Consider the following 21,569-nt stretch of genomic DNA (forward strand, 5'->3'; position numbering starts at 1 on the left):
TTCTTGCACCTAAAATGGCACCATAAGGGGCAACTTGTAAACTTTTCTCTGTACTCATGTGAGTACAACCTAATTCAATTCAATTCAATTCTCACTTTGCTTTTCAGGCATGGTAATGGACAAGGTGGTGCACAGGCAGGACCTCCATTTTCCCAAGACCAGCAGTGAATGCCATGACACCAGTCTATCCCAGGCTGGTCTGAGGTTGCCACCCATTTGAAATGAAGTCAGCCATCTGGAGGAATGCCCAGTACTGTAGGAAGAAGGTCAATGACCTTTGCCACTTCACCAGCATAAGTGCCACCATTTCTCTCCAATATTTCATACTCACTCTGTCATTGTTAATGCACCCATCGCCCATCAAGGCTCATGTTCTACCACTCTCATTAATGTATACAACATCTTCCCACTCATCCTTACCCACTCCAATGACACCACTAACCCTGCACATCTCTGTGGTGCCTACGCAGTCACTATGAAACCGCTCCACTGCACTGACAGTAGTCATTGTGCTATCCACTTTCATCTTCCTTAATAAGTCCCTGTCTCTCATTCCAGAAGCAAAATAGCACACAACTGGACAAGAAGAGTCAAGATGGGTGGTTTGTTATCTGTCATTTGGCTCCTCAAACCTTCTTAGCAAGAGAATCCTGATTCTGACTGCCCAGAGCAGGTCATTGGAGGCTATGTTAACTTACTGTTCCAGGAGCTCCTGAGTGAAGATTGACCACTTTGACTGGACTGAGGCCTGCTGACAAGTGCGGCAAGGCTCTCGATTTTGTGATTTCGTTAGACCATACAAACCTGAGGGAAGGAAAAAAAGCAAAGCAACACACGGCAGGTATACTGTAAACATCAAGGTGGATTCAGAATGAGTTAGCATTATGAAGGTGAGCAAACAGCCCAGAAACATACTCTGGTCCAGTCTATGACTTGGATGTACCTGAGTGCAAGGTATTCTTGATGCAGTACTAAAAGTTGGCTGCTGCAGCAGCCTGAGTTGAGAGCAGTGAAGTGCAGAAGCATCCTGTATGTGAATCTGAAATATGCTATGAGGGTTCAAAGAGGTGGGTTCAAGTCAGATCAGGGGTGCATGTGACCAGTGCCAAAGCAGTGTGTGCAGTGCTTGGTGTACAACATGGTTTTCAGGAGCAAATGGCAACTTGAACCTGCCAACAACCTCCTCTACTTTCCATATTTTTCTGATAGCTAGTTGTGTGATGGATTTGGTAAAATATCGATTTGTGGCAAGTTGGACTTTAACACATTATGTAACAAGCAAAACTATCAATTGGAAATTTGCTGCTCCCTGGTGAGAATCTCACCATGCTGCTTCAGCAAAGCAGGAAAATTGCAGCATTATGATCTCAGCATCAAGACAGCCATCCCGCCCTGTTCTCATCATAATTCATGTCGCTCTGAGCCTGGTAAGATTCTGCTCACAGTCTGGCACTTTCAACTTGTAAGGTACTTACAAGTAACAGTTTGCATTTATTTTGTGCCTTTAATCTAGAAGAATATCCAGAGAATAAAGTTTATGTGGGTTTTATATCCTATGAAAAGACTCTTATGACTGAGCTTGACACAGTGACTCTCACATTTATGGGTTGTAAGGCAAAACTGTGGACCAGTCCTCATTGGAATCCCAGCACAGAACCATTGCATTGTCCAAAGTATAGTTCTTTACCTGAAACATTAAGGTGAGGGTTAGTTTGCCTTTTCCATTAAACATTAAAGTTGATCTGAAACTAAGCCAATAACAACACAAGATCCTAACTGAAATTCCATTTCTAGCTTTTTGCCAGATTTAGTATGCAGTTGCTGCACATGCAAATACAGGAATTGTAATTTCATTTCAAAGTTATTCAATTTAATATGATGTGTTCTGAGATATTTTTGGGACGTGTTGAAGTGCTATATATTATTTCCAATTGGGAGGTGTTAGGGCTATGTTTACTTCCTATTTTGGTGGGTGAGATTGCTTCAGTTCCAGGACTAAGCACTCTGACTTTTCTAAGAAGACTTGGTCTTAATCCAAATCTAAACAACTATCAAAAAATCCTCCATTTACTTCCCTCTCATTTATTTGCCATCTCACTCTCCAACTGAGTATGGGATCTGTGCAATGTGAATAATTTACAATATTATAATACACTGCAACTGAGATAATGGAATTTTAAAACTAATCTGATCTGAAATATTGTGAGAGTGAAGGAGAATTAGACTGACATTGTAATTTCTAAGATGTTGGTGTTACAAAATCCAGAACAGTGTGTTAACTCAATGATTACAAAATCATTTCTACATATTAGGAGCTTCTTCTTAAGTGTCTGTTGGATTGTCAGGTTGTTATTTCCGCAAATACATCAGCTGTTTAGTGCCATTCCCGTCCCACACACAGCCACAGATGATTGATTAATTACATATAATGTGTGGCACAGAAACAGGCCATTCATCTCAAAAGATTTATATTTAGTGCTTGGCATTTAAGCTCCAGATACGCACCCTTTTACCCCTTTTCATCTGAGCATCTCACCCCACCCCATGCCATCATCCTAATCTTCTATTCCACTCCCAGAAGGAAAACAAAGCAAAGAAAAAAATTGTGAATGGCACACACTGGTCAGCTTAATCTCGTACAGTTAAAAACGGAGGTCTAGTCCAACCAATACATTAATTTCCAAGTAATACTGTTTGTTTTACTGTTTCTTCCCTAGGTTGTGAATTACTGAGGACACCTCAAGAGCAATCATTGTATAGACTATAAGAACACATTCTAAAAAGTTATAGAAGGGTTATTGGAGCACAAAGGTAGCATCCCTACCCCATAAACCAGGCGGCCCGGGTTCCAGTCCTACCTGCTCCGGAGAAGTATAATAATCTCGTTGATCACAAAAATATCGATAAAGTCATGGGGAAGGGCACAAAGTTAATATGATGCAGGAACATAACAGTAGTGGAAGGGGAATGAGCATTATCTCTTTGAATTAATTGTCCTGTATGTGATTTAAGTTATTTATTAGCTTTTTTTTAAGAAAAGGAGTCTCTGAAAAATGCACGTACTCAGCATCAGCAGTTTTCCTTCCTCACCCACACACAAAATCAAACTAAAGTGTTATTTCTTGATGCTGGGAGAACTGTTCGGGGTCTTGGGAAGCTGGTGGGCGTGAAGGTAGGGGGGGGCTGGCCCTTTAAAAGGAGGCGTGGCCTAAGGATCACACCACCACCGGCTCGCGCCCCGTGTTCAAATACCCGGATAGGCGGGAGGGCTGCTTCATACTCGCTGAGTGAGGAGCCGGTACGTACCTACCAACCACCATGGAGAAAACGATCGTTTTGCTGCCACTTCTTACAGCATGTTTGTTGCATCGTGCCGCTGCCGGTGAGTGAATCACTATGTATGTTAGTCAGTGAGGTGAAGGGTAGGAGCGGAGTCCCGTCAATGAATGAATGAATGAATGAGGGACACTTACAGGATGAAGAGTTGAGTTTTGTTTTTGGTGAGTGGGGGGAGAGACTCGGAGGGTACTGAATTTGGTCTTTTTTTTGTTGTTAAAGTTTTATTGCTTTCTCTGGTCCGTCCGTCTTCGGGGGTGGGGGGCGGTGGGTATCCCAGTCGCTGTGTTCTCCCAATGACCGTTGGGTTTTCCCCGCCCAGCCGCGGCTCGTGTGGCGCAGGTGCCGGTTGCTGATTGGATCCCTTCCGAACAGGCGATTCCGGGGCCCCGCCCCCGACCAATAGGAACGCCGCGTTTTGGAGCTCGCGGGCGGGGCATTGTGGGATTTGTAGTCTCCCTCTCCCTGACCCTCAGTGTCTCTCCTTTACTCTTTCCCCACCCCGGGATTTGCACAGACTGCTGCTGTTACAGTTGGAAAGACCAATGTGAGCTTTCCTCTGTAGTAAATTGTGTTCCGTCTCTTAACCCACACTGCCAGCGGGACATATTGAGGAGGGTTGGAGGATAAAGTGAGCTCATCGAGTGGATGTCTTTTTAAAATATACGAATCCTATCAATAAAAGTTACTGATCGTTCATACTCTTGTAGGGATTTGCTCTGAAATCTGGTCACTGCTTACAACTTTAAGGGTTGCTAACACTTTCTTTTTGAGCTACGTTAGGAAGTGATATATGGATCAAAGGATTTTTCTTTTTGCCTCTTGTCTGGTTAAAAGGTCCCAACTAGTGTTTAGCTAATACAAGCTGTGAATTTTCTGCATTGATTTTCCAGGCTTTAGAGTTGACTGCTTATTGCTCATGTGCTGATACTTCTCAGTTATGTTGCTTTGTGGAGAAATGCAAGCCTCTTAAAGTTCCTATTAAATGGTTTAAAGAATAGCTTTTTGGTTGGGGATTAGAGTATCGCTCATCTTAAATTCGGTTTTCCTTCTTCATACAAAGAGTAAAACGGCACATCTCTTGTTAGGGGGTGCTTTGCAAGCATACAGCAAACAGTGCCATAGTTTAGCTAATCGATTTAAGTTATATTTTTGATCTTATTTGAATGGGTAGAGTGATGACACCAAATATTTACTCGGGGTGGTACTAAGTGGTATAAGTTCACCTTTTACTTCCATATGATTAGCGATTCCTTTTGATTCGTGACTTGTAAACTATTTGGTAGTCGTGTACTTCCTTAACTATATGCAATATAACTGGCCACACCTTCTTTTAAAACATGATGGCTAGTGCGAATTACTGGCTTCTGATTGGCTGACCTAGCATGGTACGATCAGGCTGTCTTCTGTTGACTAAGCTGCTGTTGATCAACACTAGCCCTGATTGCACTCATTTTCTATGGGGGTTTGTAAGTTGACAACAAGAAAAATGAAGCTCACGATACCCAGTTCAAAGTATCAAAAGTTGAATAAACAACTCCAAACCAGAGATCTGCCTCTTTACTCTTGTATGAAGAAGGAAAACAGAACTTGAGATGAGTGATACTCTAATCCCCACTCAAATAGCCGTTCTTTAAACATTTTAACGGGAACAGGAAAAACAAAGCTCACTATACCCAGTTCAAAAGCTCAGGTTCTCCCCTCTAATAAATCTCCTTCCCCTCCCCCACCCGTATTTGCTTTTGAAATGTGTTTTTCATGGTTTATAATGTTCAGGTGGCCAGTTTTTTAATACATTGTCTGCTTTCCTGAAGCAGGAAGTATAAATGTAATCAAAGACCCTCCACCTCCAGTTATAATCTTCTGTCAGACAGAAGATGCAAAAGCTTAAATATATGTGCCAACAAATTCATGAACAACTTCTTTCCTGTTATTGAGACTTCTGAATGGACCACTCAAATTTCAAATCTAATATTAATCTTGCTTTTTGTACACCTCTGCAACCATAACATGTATTCTCTACTCTATTCATTTCCCTAAAGTGCTCTGTACAGTATGATCTGTCTGCTGTGTATGCAAAACAAAACTTTTTATATACCTAGGTACCTGTGATAATAACTTGGAGATAATGAGGATTGCAAATGCTGGAAAGTCAGATTGGATCTGGAAAAAGCGCAGCAGGTCGAACTGTCAGGAGAAGGGGAGTTGACATTTCAGCTCGGACTCATCAGGACAGAGATTCCAACCTTGACTATCAACACCCCTGCTGCTTGACTTGCTGTGCTTTTTTTTTTGAGCTCCACACGTTTTTGACATCTGACAATAACCAATCAAATCAAAAATCAAGCTGAGAAAAGGGTCCAAGCTTGTACAGCAGTGTGACAGTGCTGGAAGGTGTTGCCAACCTTTCTTTTTGAATGGAGTCCAGCATTGCTGTGTTTATTTCAAGATCAAGTCTTACACCATGGCAATAGAAACCTTCTACCTTGTGGACTAAGCGTCTTCTAGTTTTGGTAGAAATGAGTATTTGTTGCAGCACCCACTTTTGTGTGGAGCTGTTTTTGTGGGATTTCAGGTGGGATGCTTGTGATTTTTTTTGTCAGAGCTCTTAGAGTCATAGAGCGTACAGCATGGGAACAGACCCTTCAGTCCAACCTGTCCACGCTGACGAAATATCCCAAACCAATCTAGTCCCACCCAGCCCATATCCCTCCAAACCCTTCCTATTCATATACCCATCCAAATGCCTCTTAAATGTTGCAATTGTATCAGCCTCCTCCACATCCTCTGGCAGCTCATTCCATACACGTACCACCCTCTGCGTGGAAAAAGTTGCCCCTTAGGTTTTTATATATCTTTCCCCTCTTCCCTCTAAACCTATGCCCTCCAGTTTTGGACTCCCCAACCCCAGGGAAAAGACTGTATTTATCCTATCCATGCCCCTCATAATTTTGTAAACCTCTATAAAGTCGCACCTCACTTCTGACGCTCTGGGGAAACAGCCCAGCCTGTTCAGCCTCTCCCTATAGCTCAAATCCTCCAACCATGGCAACATCCTTGTAAATCTTTTCTGAACCCTTTCAAGTTTCTCAACGTCCTTCCTTCCAATAGGAAGGAGACCAGAATTGCATACAATATTCCAACAGTGGCCTAACCAATGTCCTGTACAGCTGCAACATGACCTCCCAACTCCTGTACTCCATACTCTGACCAGTAAAGGAAAGCATACCAAATGCCGCCTTCACTATCCTATCTACCTGCGACTCCACTTTCAAGGAGCTATGAACCTGCACTCAAAGGTCTTTGTTCAGCAATACTCCCTAGGACCTTACCATTAAGTGTATAAGTCTTGCGAAGATTTGCTTTCCCTTCTATGGAAAAGGAGAGGGTACCTAAAGTACTATGAAAATAAGCAGTGAAAGAGATGCTGCCAAGTTTTAACTTGGGGGATGTGACTAATGTAATGCTAGGTATTTGGTTCTTTGTGTTCAAATTTAAATGTTTTGAGTGTCTCAAGATAGTCAGAATTGTACAAATACAGCCCCTTCGGTCCAACTTGTCAATGTCGACCAGAGATCTTAAATTAATCTAGTGCCACTTGCCAGTATTTGGCCCATCTCCTCAACCTTTCTCATTCACGTGCCCCTCCATAGATGTCTCTTTAAATGTAATTGCACTATCCTCCATCCATAATCCTCTGCAGTTCATTCCATTCATGCACCACCCACTCTGGAAAAAGTTGTCCTTTGTGTCTCTTTTCATATCTCTTCCCCTGTCACCTCAAGTCTATGTCCTCTAGTTTTGGACCCCCCCTTACTGGGAGAAAAAGACCTTGGCTATTTGTCTTGTTTTTGTCCCTCATGATTTTATAAACTTCCATAAGGTCACCCCTCACTTTCTGATTTTCCAAGGAAAATAGCCCCAACCTATTCAGCCTCTCCCTACTGCTCATACATTCCAACCCCAACAGCATCCCTGTAAATCTTTTCTGTGCCCTAAGTTCAACAACATTTCTCCTAGAGCAGGGAGACCAGAATTGAAATGCAGCATTCCAAATCAACCAATAATGCTGTTCTTTTCTGATCAAGCTACAATCTTTCATCCTAAGTTGGTTCATTTGTAACTTAAGTTTCCACTGCTTTAGGTACCCAATAATGGTACCTGTTCCTCTGCTAGCTGAGACCTGAAATTTGTCACAGTTCTATATTAGTCTATTTGAATAACTTTGATAACATCTCTTTAAAATCAATTCTGGCAAAGGTATGGGGCATGCTGTGTTGGGCAGGTGCACACTGTAGTCAAATATTCTTGGTAACTTATACATGCTTCATGTGAGTAAGAATAATGCATCTGAAACTATTTGCAGCCGTAACTAAATTTTGAATTGATTTGTCTCCAAGTTAAAATCATAACAGGCCAAGATGCAAAACCTGTGTAGTTGGGTGAGGTGTCTTGCTTACCAGCATAACTTTTAAGGGGCATACTGTCAATTATCATTTTGTGCTTTTAAGTGCAGCTTGATTTTTGAAAATGCAGTATAATAGATTTTATAAGCGCCTTGTTCTTGTTGCCTTGTGGCTTGACCTGGCTGAGATTGTAGTGTATAGAACTGACTATCAGGGAACACAGGTGATTTGGTTCAACCAGTACTAATTTGTACTGCACTGATAGTTAATCCTCACTTCCTACTGTAACTCTTTATTAAGCCCCTTAGTCACTCTTCTGGTTATGTCAATTTCTGCTGTTTAATTATCCATATTTAACTTTATCAGAATTGATCTGTTTATTTCTACTTTGTCCTATTCCTTAACTTTTTTTGCACAATTCACCAGATTTGCTTTTTAACAAAAATACCATGAATGTTTTCCTTCAGTTCTCAGGTTATTTAATGGAGTGAGCAGCAAGCATTTATAGGAAGACTAGGAGATTTTAAAGTTCATACCTGATCTTTGCTGACCTCAGCTGTACAGCTTTTTTTAAACTGATAACCCAGGTAACTAGCATCAGTGCCCTTGGACTGATGGTGCATATTTGTCAAGGTAATCTGGTCCCTAATCATTCCCTGTACTTGAATTATCTTGTGGATACTGAGACAGAACATATTCCAAATTTGCTATAAATCTGTTCTTGCGATCAACAACCGGTAGTGATGTGTCAGAAGGTATCCAGTTCTAAAATGTCAGCACTATGGATGGCAGTGACTCAAAATGAATGGCATTAGTCAAAAAATGTGGGGGCAGCACTTTGAACTGGGGCTACTGTCTATACAGAAACAGCAGCCCTGGTTTCTGTGCAGAGAATCAACCAGCTGTAAAAGGGGAAATTTAGATTCAAGTTGACTTTTTGATCTGGTACTTAATTGCTTTTCTGACTCAACATTGGAACTACTGGTGACATGCCAGTGATTTGTCCTGCTTGCTTGAAATCTGATTCAGAAGTTGATTTGTGAAATCTATTGGAATATCTTGCAGTATACCTACCATAGACACTGACTAGTTTTATGCTAGATGGATGAAGTGGAAAGTGATATGAAATTTGTCTAATTTACACTTCAAGAAGTGTAGGGCTTTTGACTTTTTAATCCCTTTTTATTCTTGTAAATAATTTAAGGTTTTAACTATTGTTTTTGCTCCATTTGGTGTCTTGTGTTTTTATGTTCTAAGTATGCAACTATCAAGCTTCCTGTATTAGTACTAACTTAATGGTTTCAAACAATATCATAAAGGCATGAGATTGAGAAGAATGAATGGCTATGTCATTTGTCCATTGACTGGTGAAGCATATCAGAGACACACACTATTTTGCCAATGTATTAGGTTATGCACTGAATCCAGTGTTTCTTGCTTGCTGTGTATTCCTGAAGAGGTGTTTTGTTTTGTGGTTCTACCTACCCTATTTACCCAGTGCTCTTTAACCTGCCTGTGAACTTCCTGGCAAAATGTCTGTGCATCGAATATTGCTGTGCACCAATTTGTTTGAATGTTCTATTTTAACTTCTGAACTCTCTTCCTAGTGAGTGGTGGTGGGTGGGGTTATGACGTTTGTCATTTTTTTAAAGTATGCTGTGTGTGATCTGTAACCCAATCACTTCTTGAGAACCTGTCAGCCCACTTTGAGTAGCAAATGGCTAATGTGTGCACCACAGCTGAGTACTCTGCTGGTGAGTCAGTGCAAGTAAAAAAAAAAGTTTGTTACAGAAACAAATAACTAAGCTGGAATTTTTGCTTGAGCAAAACTTCCTGGAGGAAGAGGTGTGGAATGTATTAGAGGCCAGGCTGAGGATCCTTCAATAAAATGCTGTCTTTCTACATAGTCAAATAGCACAGAAACAGACACTTCAGTCCAACTAATACATGCCAAACATATCAATCTTTTTTTAAAGTGTTATAATTGTACCTGCATCCACCACTTTCTCAGGAAGTTCACTCCACATATGAACCACCCTTTTTCAAAAAAAAAAGTTGAATCTTGTCTGTCATTTTAATCTCTCATCTTAATGTGCCCCAATGACAAGAAGTTAGTTTAAATTTCCCCTGTGTAATTTTTGTCCTGGTATGATGTCAGGCTTTCCAACCACAAGGGGTATTGGTGATTTTTTTTCTTATATTTTGAAAAGCTAGATTAGGAGAAAGTCAACTTGATGTAAAGTGGCGTTAATCCAAATCTTTATCTTTGTAAGATTCTGAAATGAAGAGAAGCCTTCTGAATGGCTGGTTTTTATGAATGGGTTTGATTCTACTTTTAGAAGGGTGCTTCTAGTGCAATCTTTGAAGGTTTTAAAGGCCACATGACAACTGGCCAGAAACTGACTGGCTGCAAAATTGTGCTGTAAAACCTGTTGAAGTAGGGCAGGCGCTGACTTGCTGCTGTTGCACTGTGTACTTTTTTTTCCATGGTGAATCTGATTTTTTTGGTATGGCCAATATTTGTGTGAGACTGAGATTCCATTAGGGATTGGCATTGTTCGAATTCATAATTTGTATCCTTTTTTTCTCTTTTCTCCACTTTTTTTTTCTCCTCCTCTCTTCTCCCTCCTCTTTTCCCCCCCACCTCAACACAGCACATTACATTGACTTTGTTTTCATTTTGCTCTTCCAGTGACTGGACTTTGTGACAAGGATCACTTCCAATGTGGTGATGGGAAATGTATTCGAGTACATTGGCTGTGTGATGGGCAATCTGAATGTGATGATGGTTCAGATGAGTCACTGGAGACATGTAGTAAGTGTAAATTTTTTTTTCTTTTGTGTGTGCATGGTTCACAGGTGATGGGATCTACTCTTTGCGTGCTCTTGCACACTACACCAAAGAAATGCTTAAGGTGACTGAATGCTTCAGATTGTTTTAATAGTCTGACTTTTTTAAAGAATTTTTATACACTTTTTCAGATTAAGAATATTTAATCTTTCAGGGAATAAGACCTGCAGTGCTCTTGAGTTCAGCTGTGGTGGCCGTGTTAACAAGTGTATTCCCACATCCTGGCATTGTGACTCCCAAAAGGACTGTGAAAATGGCTCCGATGAGGAGAACTGCCGTAAGTAAACCTGATGCTCTCTCAAATTTGGAGGAGGCTTTTCTAATCTTCTTGAACGGAAACAGCCTTTTGACTATCTTTTCTTTTATTTCTTAAACCCAATAGCTGCACGTCTTTGCAAAGACCATGAGTTCCAGTGCAATGATGGGAATTGCATCTCTTTGAAATTTGTCTGTGATGACGATAGGGACTGTGCAGATGGCAGTGACGAGAATGCATGTCCAGAGCGGACCTGTGGACCTCACTTGTTCCAGTGTGCCAAGAGCAAGCTTTGTATCCCACAGCTCTGGGCCTGTGATGACGATCCAGATTGCCCTGATGAATCGGACGAGTGGCCACAGAATTGTGGACGATCCTCCACCTTTGCACCACCTAATCCCTGCTCTAGTCTAGAATTTCACTGTGGCAGTGGAGAGTGTATCCACATGAAATGGCGCTGTGATGGCGGTGTAGACTGTCGGGATCAATCTGATGAAGCGGGCTGTGGTAAGTGCAATAACTATGTCCCTTGGCTAATTTTGAACATCACTCTGCTGAAAATGTTACTGTTTGTTTGAATACAACATGCAGCTCATCTGTGGACTCTAGTGATCTGGACTGCTGAATATAATCTTTACCACTTTAAACACTTCTGAATGCTTTTTAAAAATCCTGTTTTTGTTATTGGATGTAGACAAACTTGAGGCTTTTAATATTTTACTTTAGCTGTGGCAACCTGTCGGCCAGATGAATTTCAGTGCAGTGATGGAACCTGTATTCATGGAAGCTTCCAGTGTAATAGGGAGTTCAACTGCCATGACCAGAGTGACGAAATTGGCTGTGTCAATGGTAAGTTTATTTTCATTTCTAAAATAAGCAAATATTACAAATATTTCAGAAGTATTGATTGTGTTCTTGTAAGCCTTGCTACTGTTTAAATGAGCTGAAAGTTTTCTACCTATGCCCCCTCTCATCCAGCATTGATGTAGGAAAGTGCCACATCAATTTGCTGTCTAATTTTCTCATTCCTGTGTATTCTTGCCTCTCTCTCCACTACAATCATCCTTTTTTTTTTCCACTTTTTTTTAAGCTAGTTGTTTTGTGGAGAGCACTGAATTCTTTCTAGATCTATTTCCAAGTTCATATTGCCTTTCCTATTTATCTCTGAGGATCACCTCTGTAATACTTTACTTTTAAACTTCCCATTATCTTGAGTGCAGAACCAATTGCCTGGTATTTGTAATACACTCAACATAATGACTAATAAGCCAGTGGACACATTTTGTTTTGAAGCGCTAGCTTTTCCCACAGTCTGGTGTTGGGACTGCTTATGTCCCTAGTACTGCTGTGTTCACATGAACTAAAGTAACAGGCTGGAGAAAGAGGTAGAATCTTTAAATACTAAAAGCAGAGGAGCTATCCTCTGGTCTCAACCCGCAGGAAGGTGATTTGTCACTTTGCTAGCACACTTACTAAATCTCTTGCATGCTGAAGAATGTTAAGGGAATATGACCAAAATATAACAAGCCTCTTTCTGTCTACTTAGTGACCAAGTGTGAGAGTCCACACAAGTTCAAGTGCACAAGTGGTGAATGTATAATGATGGACAAAGTTTGTGACTCTCATCGGGACTGTAGAGATTGGTCAGACGAGCCTTTGAAGGAGTGTGGTATGTTAAATACACTTGTGGTTTAAGATCTTATTGGGCAATTTTAAGTAAAGAGCTTTTGTTCCTCTAAATTTTATGCAGTGAAATGTTCAGATCAGGAATGCAGGCAAAACATGTGACTTTCAGAATTTTTAGTTTGGAGAAAGTGAAACATTTCTGTAGGTGCTTGACATGGGGTCAGAGTTAGGACTGAAGTATTCTTTCAGTAATGAGCACATGGAGAAGCTGAGGACAGGGTGAATGATCTGAAGAGTTTTTGTTTGAAGTGAGTTAAATCTTTTTTTCCATCTGAGTGGAGAGGAGGTAGCACAATTGAAGTATGACAGAGGCAATTGTGGAGTATGTGGAATCTATTGTGATAATGGGATATGGTCAGATGATTAGATCTGACATAATTCAGTAACCAATGGTTTTGATTTCATGGTGGTGTTCTCTGTATAGGTGAAAATGAATGTCTGAATGAAAATGGTGGATGCTCTCACATCTGCAAAGATCTGAAGATTGGCTACAAGTGTCTCTGTCGTCCTGGTTTCAGACTAATTGATAATGCAAAGTGTGAAGGTATGAATAAATGTCCTCTTCCTATCCAATGCCTACTGCCACTAGGCTTCTGTACTGAAGGACTTTTGGTGTAGGATTGAGTTGAGTTTTGCTCTGGTATCTTGCTTTCAGATATCGATGAGTGTGAGAATCCAGACACATGCAGCCAAAACTGTATCAACCTGGAAGGTGGATTTAAGTGTGAGTGTAAGGAAGGCTATCAAATGGACCCAATGACCAGGCAATGCAAAGCTATTGGTAAGTACAACTTTTGGAATCTCCGTTGACTTGTTTTAAGCTCTACTACCCTCCTGGATTGAACCCTTGCTTATCTAAATGAAATTGAGGTCAATCAAATACCTTGAGTGCTCTGGCTTGCCAGCAACCACTGGCTGATTATTGGCTTCACTTGAGCTGCTTGCTCAGCTCTCCCTGACCCCACACTCAATCAGGACATAAAACTTTAGCAATTTGTTTTTTTCCCTACCAGCATTCAAGGTCAAACTTGGCAGAGTTGATCCTTGTTTTTGCATTCCATGTTAGAATATTAACTTGTGCCACATAGTTGCCAGCCGACACATGTACAAGTATAAGCTCCAAGGTCAGTCATTACCACCTATAAATGTACATGTGTAACTTGGGTCAATAACCTGTGAATGCATGACCTGGAATCCTATTTGCTTTTCTAAATTAAACTTATTTGACAAAATGGTATCTAATTGAGCCTTGACTTTTTTGTTTTTCTTCACTTTTGTTGCTCTTGTTTTTGGTTCCTTAGGTACAGTTGCCTACCTATTCTTCACCAATCGGCACGAGGTCAGAAAGCTTACCCTTGATCGGAGTGAATATACACAGCTGATCCCCAGGCTGAAGAATGTTGTGGCACTAGACATGGAGGTGGCTGCAAACAAAATATACTGGGCTGATTTGTTTCAGAAAAAAATCTTCAGGTAAGTTGCTGAAAAAGCTTGGGGTGCTTTTTACCTTGAACAACACTCTGTGCCTGTTGTCACTTACATATATTATTAATGTCTGGAGACACCTGCAATCCCCTGCACAAGTGAAAGAAGCCCTCCACCTCAGGCTTGTATATAAATGCTACAGTGAATTTGTCTCCTTGCTTAAACAATGCAGTTGTCAAAGTTTCAACTTTATCTCTAATACGTTTTTGGATTTTATTTTACAGTGCCCACATGGATCAAACTGAGAACTCTTCCCATCATTCCACTGTGATTGAAACTGAAATCCAGGCACCAGATGGCTTGGCTGTGGACTGGATTCACCAGAACATATACTGGACAGATTTTGTAACCAGCACCATCTCTGTAGCTAACACAGCTGGAACAAAGAGGAAGGTTCTCATTAAAGAACAACTTTCAAAGCCCAGGGCCATTGCAGTGGATCCAGTTCATGGGTAAGAAAATGTTAACATGCTGGAGAAGCTAAGTGAGAGTAGAGCATCTAAATAAACCTGAGAATGGAAGCCTTCAGTTTTTGGTGTCGATGCAATAACTATTTCATGGATTTGAAGATAGGATTAACTATGTAATACTTCACACTGGAGGAATGTCTGAAAGCTGATTGCTTTCTATCTTGAGAATGCTGATTTATATTTCTGTCACTTGTTTCTGTATCAACGCATCTTTTCAGGATTAGTTTATTTACTGACTTTCCTCCCCTCCCACCAGCTTCCTGTATTGGAGTGATTGGGGCTCCCCTGCTAAGATTGAAAAAGGAGGGTTGAATGGAGTGGACCGTATGCCACTGGTCACTGCAGGAATTGAATGGCCAAATGGAATCACCTTGGGTGAGTTAAGTGTTTTCCTACACTTTTAAAAAATAAAAACAAAAAAAAAAATCGATCTAACAGTTCTTGGGGTATATGTGGATAGTAGTGGAAGACCAGGTCTTCTGAGCATCTTTTAATTTAACTAGATTTGCCAGTGGCTTTTTTTCTATACCAAATCACAAGCATCCTCTTGTTCTGCACTTGAAACTTGCAATACATGTTGTGATTCTTGCAATTATCAGTGATTGGAGCTTTGCAAATATTTCCTTGTTTGGACTGTTCATGATTCGTTTGTTGCTTCTTTCAGACTTGGTGAATCAGCGACTGTACTGGGTGGACTCAAAGTTGCATACCTTGTCTAGTATTGGTGTTGCTGGAGACAACAGGAAAACCTTGATCATCTCCCCAGAGAAACTGACTCATCCCTTCTCTGTAGCTTTGTTTGAGGTGAGTAGCTGATGTGCAGAACTGGGAGTGGGTCCTTTGTGCGGTTGTATGTCTTGAGGATCTGAATTGCAATTCCCATTGCGAGCTGTAGAAAAGCTATTTGGGAGAGTAACTAATTTTAAGAATGCCAAAAGTGTGGCAACAAGCTAGTTGGCCTAACAAGTCCACACCAACCCTTGGTGTATCCCACCCAGACAGATTCCCCTGCCCTATTTCTGTACTTTTTTTTTCCTCTTTCCTCCTCCTCCTCTTCTCTTTTTCCCCCCCCGACTAATGCAACTAACTTGTACATTCCTGAACGTTATTGGCAATTTGGCATGGCCAATCCACCCTAACCTGCATATCTTTGGACTGAGGGAGGAAACCGGAGCACCCAGAGGAAACCTATGCAGACACGGGGCAAATGTGTGCAAACTTCACACACCGTTGTTAGAGGCTGGAATCTAACCAGAGTTGCTGGTGCTGTGAGGCAGCAGTGCTGACCACTGTGCCACCCTAAACTAAAAGGGACAGAGAATTATGTGATGGTAACTTGTAGGTTTTGGACTAATCATTCAACACTTTTGTGCCCCCTTTCAGTGAATTTAAATTGTGTTTTTAAAATGATGCTATCAATTGCAGCCGTTTAAATTATAAAATCTTAACTGATGTGGCCTTGTCCATTGTCCTCTTCCCTACTTGGCTTATGACTTCCCTTCATGGGCTATTCCATATGGTCAACTCTTTGACCCTGTTGTCTCAACTGAGTAAATTCGTGAACATTATGCCCCATATCTTTCTATAGGATGTGACATTATAGGCTGAATGGATGCCTTTGAACAAGGGCAGCTCTACCACTGATCTGATTTCATTCAGCTTGCAATTTTTGGCTCTGGAACTCCTCTGGGTTCTTTAGACTGAAGCCTTTTGCATCCAAAGTTTCACTTGGAATAAATGAGCCACAGTCTACATTTGGAGTGAAATCTTGGTTTAAATATAACTACTGAAAATTGACTCATTCCATTCAAATGGATTTGCAATCCATAAAGGATGTAATTTCTTTGGCTATTTTTAAATTTAATTTTATTATCCCATAACGAAGTCAAGAGTTGCTTTCACATGCAGCATTACAGATCATGCTACACAAGATCATAGGCTGATTGTATCGTCACTCTGTTCAAAAGTCTTATGGCTGCAAAAAGTATGACAAAAGTTTGTGGTCCACTTTAGAAGTCTAACGGCAGGGGAGGAGCTGTTGAGTGAAGTTGAGCATCTCTAACACTTGTACACTGAAACCTGCATTTTTACACTTTTTTCTTTTTTGTTTTTTAGGACAAGGTATTTTGGACTGATATGGATCATGAAGCCATTTTCAGTGCCAACAGACTCACAGGGGGTGATATTCTAACAGTCATTGAGAACCTGGATGTTCCTCAAGATATTGTCCTCTACCATAATCTCCGACAACCCAAAGGTTAATGAGTTTTTTAAAAGAATGTGTTTTGCTTTCAAATGAGCCCCAAGAACATACCATGGTCTAGTTAGTCCACTGTTGCCTTCTATTTTAGTGAGTAATATTATAGTTTTGTGCTTTTGTTCAACTCCAATACTGATTTGCAGCTCAAAACAACAATTTCGTTTCTGTTCAGTCCTTCAATTGGAATTTTCTAAAAGTTCCAAATAGGAAAGGTGTGTCTGTGTGTGTCTTGTTCGTGCTCTTGCTCTCCCTCCAAATGTAGACACTTGAGTTTGTTTGCAATAAATTTCTTGTTGCATCGCTGTTCTTTTCAACGTCTGGAAACGACAGAGCAGAGGTACCAAGCAGAAGAGTGTCTCTGTCTGTCTGTGTCTCCCCCACCCCAAAATAAAACTTGCTTTTCAGTTACTTATTTTTATCTCCTATTGTGTAGCTCTGTAACTTTTTTTGGTGAAGCACTTTTTTAAATGTTTCACTTTTTTTTTATTTTAACACTGTAGAAGTGAATGTGGTTGTATAATGTATTTCTGTAAACATTATAGTTTACACAATGTTTTCCACCTTTCCAGGTATTAATTGGTGTGAACAGAATGGGCAAGTAAATGGTGGCTGTGAACACCTGTGCCTTCCAGCACCACAAATCAATGTTCATTCTCCAAAATACACTTGTGTTTGCCCAGATGGAATGCAACTGGGACCAGACATGAGAAAATGTATCCCAGGTTAGTGTTCTTCTAATCAAATGGGACCGTTTTATTTGTTTGTTTTTGGGGGGGGGGGGGTGGAAAAAGTGCCTCTTTCAAATGTAACCAAGACTTAGAAACTCTTCTGTAATAGAATTTTCTGGATTTCTTCAAGTAGAAGGTTCCATTTTCAGGAGGAGATAAAGGCTAGAAGAGAGTATCGGGGAATCTGTTGATGCTTTTTATAAGTGGAGACTTGAGTTTCCTTCTCTTTGAAAGGAACCATTTCTTGGGGTTTTTTATTTTTGCTCCTAGTGTGCGCCTTTAATTTCAACTTGTTTGTGCATCTACTGACTAATGTTTTCTTTCACCCTTTTTTAGCTCCTGTCATGCCTACCAAGTCAAGCACAGACAAAAGTGGTCCTAATTATGCTAAGACAGCTACAACTAAAAGTATCACTACAACTAGGAAAATGAACACCCAGACCGCCCATGTTCCCTCAGACAACACTGTATACTCAACAGTCCCTACTCTCCACGAGCTGCTCACTGTTTCCCATCCAGGTACAAATTATTTCTGTACTTACAAATTTTTTTTAATGTTTTCTTTGTTCACTAATTACTCATCCTCCACGGGAGGGCTTTTTTTTTCTGCAGGCTGCTTATTGTTTGTTTTGTTTTTCTGTCAGCAGGGGGTGAGGTTGCAGCTAAAGCTGCTACAGAAGGCCACCGAGGGACTAATGCCTTGTGGATTGTTCTACCTCTTGGTAAGTTGGTCTCTTTTAAAATTAGCATGTGAAGAAATGGTGTAGTTCTGGCCTGTGTAAATTCCAGTGAAACTCCCCTTTTTTTTTTTTAAAAAAGGAGGGGCTACTGAAGGCTTGTGATTTTATTGTCAAACTTTTGATTATTAGCAAATGTATTACCAAAGGTCCCTTTTTTTTTGATTGGTGCCATTCTGTGTGTGTGTCTTGGCAATCTATCTCTCCTTGTTTAATGTTGTCCTATCCCATTCAACCTCTTCTTATCCTGTGCTGAAATCTGTGAATGTGATGGTTAAGCTCTCTCTCTTTTTCTTTCCAGCCATCCTGTCATTGCTTGCTACTGCTACTTATTTCATTTGGAAAAACTGGAAATTGAAGAACACCAACAGTATTAACTTCGATAATCCAGTCTACCAGAAAACCACTGAAGATGATGAAGTTCATATAACCCGGAACCAAGTTGGCTACACTTATCCTACGGTGAGGAGCCACTGTTTTACAAAATCTATTGCTTTGGCCAATCCAGTAGTTAAGGATAAAAATGTATCCATGGCTATCTTCCTCAGCCCTGACAGATGTTGCATAAATAGCAATCTGGCCCCTGATGGGTTTGTTTTGTCCAAGAACAAAATCAAACTTTAAAGATTGGATGTGGCAAACTTGGAAATCCATGCACAAACATCCAGCATTGTGCTGTGATGCAAAGGAATGTAATAGTTGGTTCTTTGTACAACTTCTTCATTCCTCTATGTACACAGGATGTACTTATTCCAGCAAAGCAAAACAGTTGGTATGTCGAACATCTCAAACTTCCTTGGTACTGCCAAACATTGGCAGGTCTACAGTGCACTGATTGACCAAAGATTGAATGCTATTGAGCAAATGTTGATGACAACTCAGTCTTTTTTTAAGTTTTTTTTTTAAATTCTATGCTTTTTTTTTTATTAGAGTTTCAGCATTTGACTTTTAAACCACTCTCCACTAACTTGTTAGCTATTTAGTTTCCACCTAACTAAAGTTTGTTTTTCTTTTGCAGAGAGCTGTTGTGAGTTTAGAAGATTATGGTGCTTGATACAAGAAGCCTAATACAAAGTGCCTCATGGAGTGATTGCTGCTTATGCATCTAGACTTTAATTCTGCAGTTTGCAGATATCCTACAGTGCTATAGAGTTGGGTTTTTTCAAAAAAAACTCCTTCCACTCCCTCTTCTAAATTCGTCAGCATAGCCACTCCACATGTAAGGTGTTTTCGGTTCGGTTATCTTTTAATTGTTTTTGCACTTGTGCTATTACTGTGGATTTTTTTTAATTGAAGGATTTTCAGAGAGCCTCTGTGAGCTTTTAGTTTTTGTAAAGTACAAAACATCCTTTTTGGGACTTTTTTTTTTTGCAAAGATGCCCTGACTGAAGGTGTCTGACTGACTTCTGATCTTTCAGAAGAAACTGGTGCAGTTTTGCTGAATTACTGACTGAGAAGGATAAAGTGTGTGTATATAACGTTTAATCTGAGTTTTGCCTAAGCTGTTTCTTTGTAAATTGCATGCTTTCTCCATGTACAGCTGCATGCAGGGACAAAAGGCAATTTTAAGCTGGCACGTCTGTCACCACATTCTACAACCTATGAGGTCAACTTTTTTTATATTAAGTCTGGTGTTTACTTGACTCACCAGTGCTAGAATTGTACATAATGCATCAAATTGGAATACACTGGACTTTGTTAAAGGCTGTATCAAACAGTGTGGATTCTTGCCATCCTCCCTGTACTTTTTTATGGGGACATGTCTATTCCTCACAACTGAGCCTGACTGACTTTCTTTCAAAGTTGGTGCCAGACCATAAGCCAAGCTTGCTTTGATTTTTTTTTTTGTGAATAAGTGTATATACATATTGTATATTGTACAGGTGTTTTTCTTTTCAGAAGGAATAGTTTTTAACTTCAGAGTTGGTGTATGTTTTTTAATTTATTTATCCAGTATCTCAGCCTCTAGTCTGATTTTGTGCAACCTTGTATATTTCGAGGTGTTGGTGCCGAGTTTAAATATGTCCTCAGTCCAATGTGCACAACAAACCTCTATTTTCCTTCTGTCTTGTTTTTAAAATGTATGTTTACAGAAGCTGCTTTCTGATAGCCTATCAGAATGGATTTGTCTTTCTACATAGATTTACACAAAGAGCATATATTTATTTATAAAAAGAAACAATTTTTTAAATGTTGTGAAAGGTGGAGCCTGTTACATTTGAAAGTCAGGCACCCACTACTGGCCAAGTAAATGTAGGAGCCCTGCATCAGTGAGGTTTTTGATTAGCCTGATCCAAGTACCATTTTTAATAAAGTAGTTGGTGTTCTACATAATGTCTCACTGCACACTTGATCTCTCATCCTCTCTCTCCAACTCCATGCAATCTTCAGTCTGACACTGCTGTCTTGTGTGACTGAAGAGCCTGTACTCCTTGAAGGTTTTCAATGCCAAATTCTTGAAATGGATGGGAAAGTGGCTAGGAATTTGTAAAATCACTGACCGGGCAATATCTGAAGCCTGCATGTTTTCAGTAGTGGTGTGCTCATGTTTAAGTGTCAAGTGGGTTCAGTCACTTAATTTGTTTGTTTAATTGTTTGTTTTTCTGTCTTTTTGTGTGTGCAAATGCCTTATTACCTCTTGCCACAAAATCTAGTGTCTCCCTTGACATAACTTTGCCATGTTTTTCAATCTTAAGATGAGTTTATTGCTGTCTGTTTCAGTTTTTAATTGTTTCCCCTCAACTTTTTTTTTAATTTCTGGCTACCTACTGAACTTTTTTTTTCACCCCACTCCATCTGTTCAGCAAATGTTTGGGACCATGTGAATGACTTTTCAGTCTAAATCTTGGTGACTGTGTATTTGTAATTGTTTTGCCAACAATTGACTAAATAAAATTTTCTGAATGTCATGGTATTCTGTGTATTAATCCATATTTTGGGGGGGCGGGGGGAGAAAAGAGATCTTTGTCAACATGGATCCAGGATTCTTGTATCTTTTTTAATCTATTTTTATGAGCTTAGCTTGGTTTTTTTGTTGTAGTGGGTATGCATAATGGCAGCCAAGGTTCTTTCACGTGTCAACATGGTGACTAGAAATTATCCATAGTTTGCAGTGAGTCAAAGAGTCAACCTTAATTCTAAGAAGAATCCAGATGGTGTGTGAGAAATTGTCTCTTTCTCACTTAAATGAGTTTTCATAGAAGGGACTGAAGATTGAAGTCAGCAAGTGGACACTCTATCTATATGGACTTCAGCAAGTTGTTTGATAAGGTTCCACATGGTAGACTGTAGGAAGGTTAGATCACGTCGAATAAGGTGAAAGCTGGTCACTTCCATATGAAATTTGCTTGAAGG

At 40.2% G+C, this 21,569-nt stretch overlaps 1 protein-coding gene across 2 annotated transcripts; it reads left to right on the top strand.

Annotated features, from left to right (window-relative positions):
- The first annotated feature begins 3,265 nt into the window (after positions 1–3,265).
- ldlra (low density lipoprotein receptor a) lies at positions 3,266–21,124 on the top strand. Of its 2 annotated transcripts, none has more exons than XM_043694823.1 (18): positions 3,266–3,382; positions 10,435–10,557; positions 10,748–10,870; positions 10,976–11,356; positions 11,576–11,698; positions 12,396–12,518; positions 12,960–13,079; positions 13,191–13,316; positions 13,837–14,008; positions 14,245–14,472; positions 14,747–14,865; positions 15,155–15,294; positions 16,606–16,747; positions 17,320–17,472; positions 17,815–17,997; positions 18,123–18,200; positions 18,517–18,677; positions 19,234–21,124. In XM_043694823.1, the coding sequence occupies exons 1-18, from the start codon at positions 3,319–3,321 to the stop codon at positions 19,267–19,269; spliced, it is 2,595 nt and encodes an 864-aa protein (XP_043550758.1). In that variant the 5' UTR covers positions 3,266–3,318; the 3' UTR covers positions 19,270–21,124. The 2 variants fall into 2 exon arrangements, with proteins under 2 accessions (XP_043550758.1, XP_043550759.1); XM_043694824.1 differs by having other exon boundaries at positions 18,126–18,200.
- Positions 21,125–21,569: the final 445 nt, after the last annotated feature.

Source organism: Chiloscyllium plagiosum, chromosome 8 (genome assembly GCF_004010195.1).
Source record: "Chiloscyllium plagiosum isolate BGI_BamShark_2017 chromosome 8, ASM401019v2, whole genome shotgun sequence".
Taxonomy (NCBI): Eukaryota; Metazoa; Chordata; class Chondrichthyes; order Orectolobiformes; family Hemiscylliidae; genus Chiloscyllium; species Chiloscyllium plagiosum.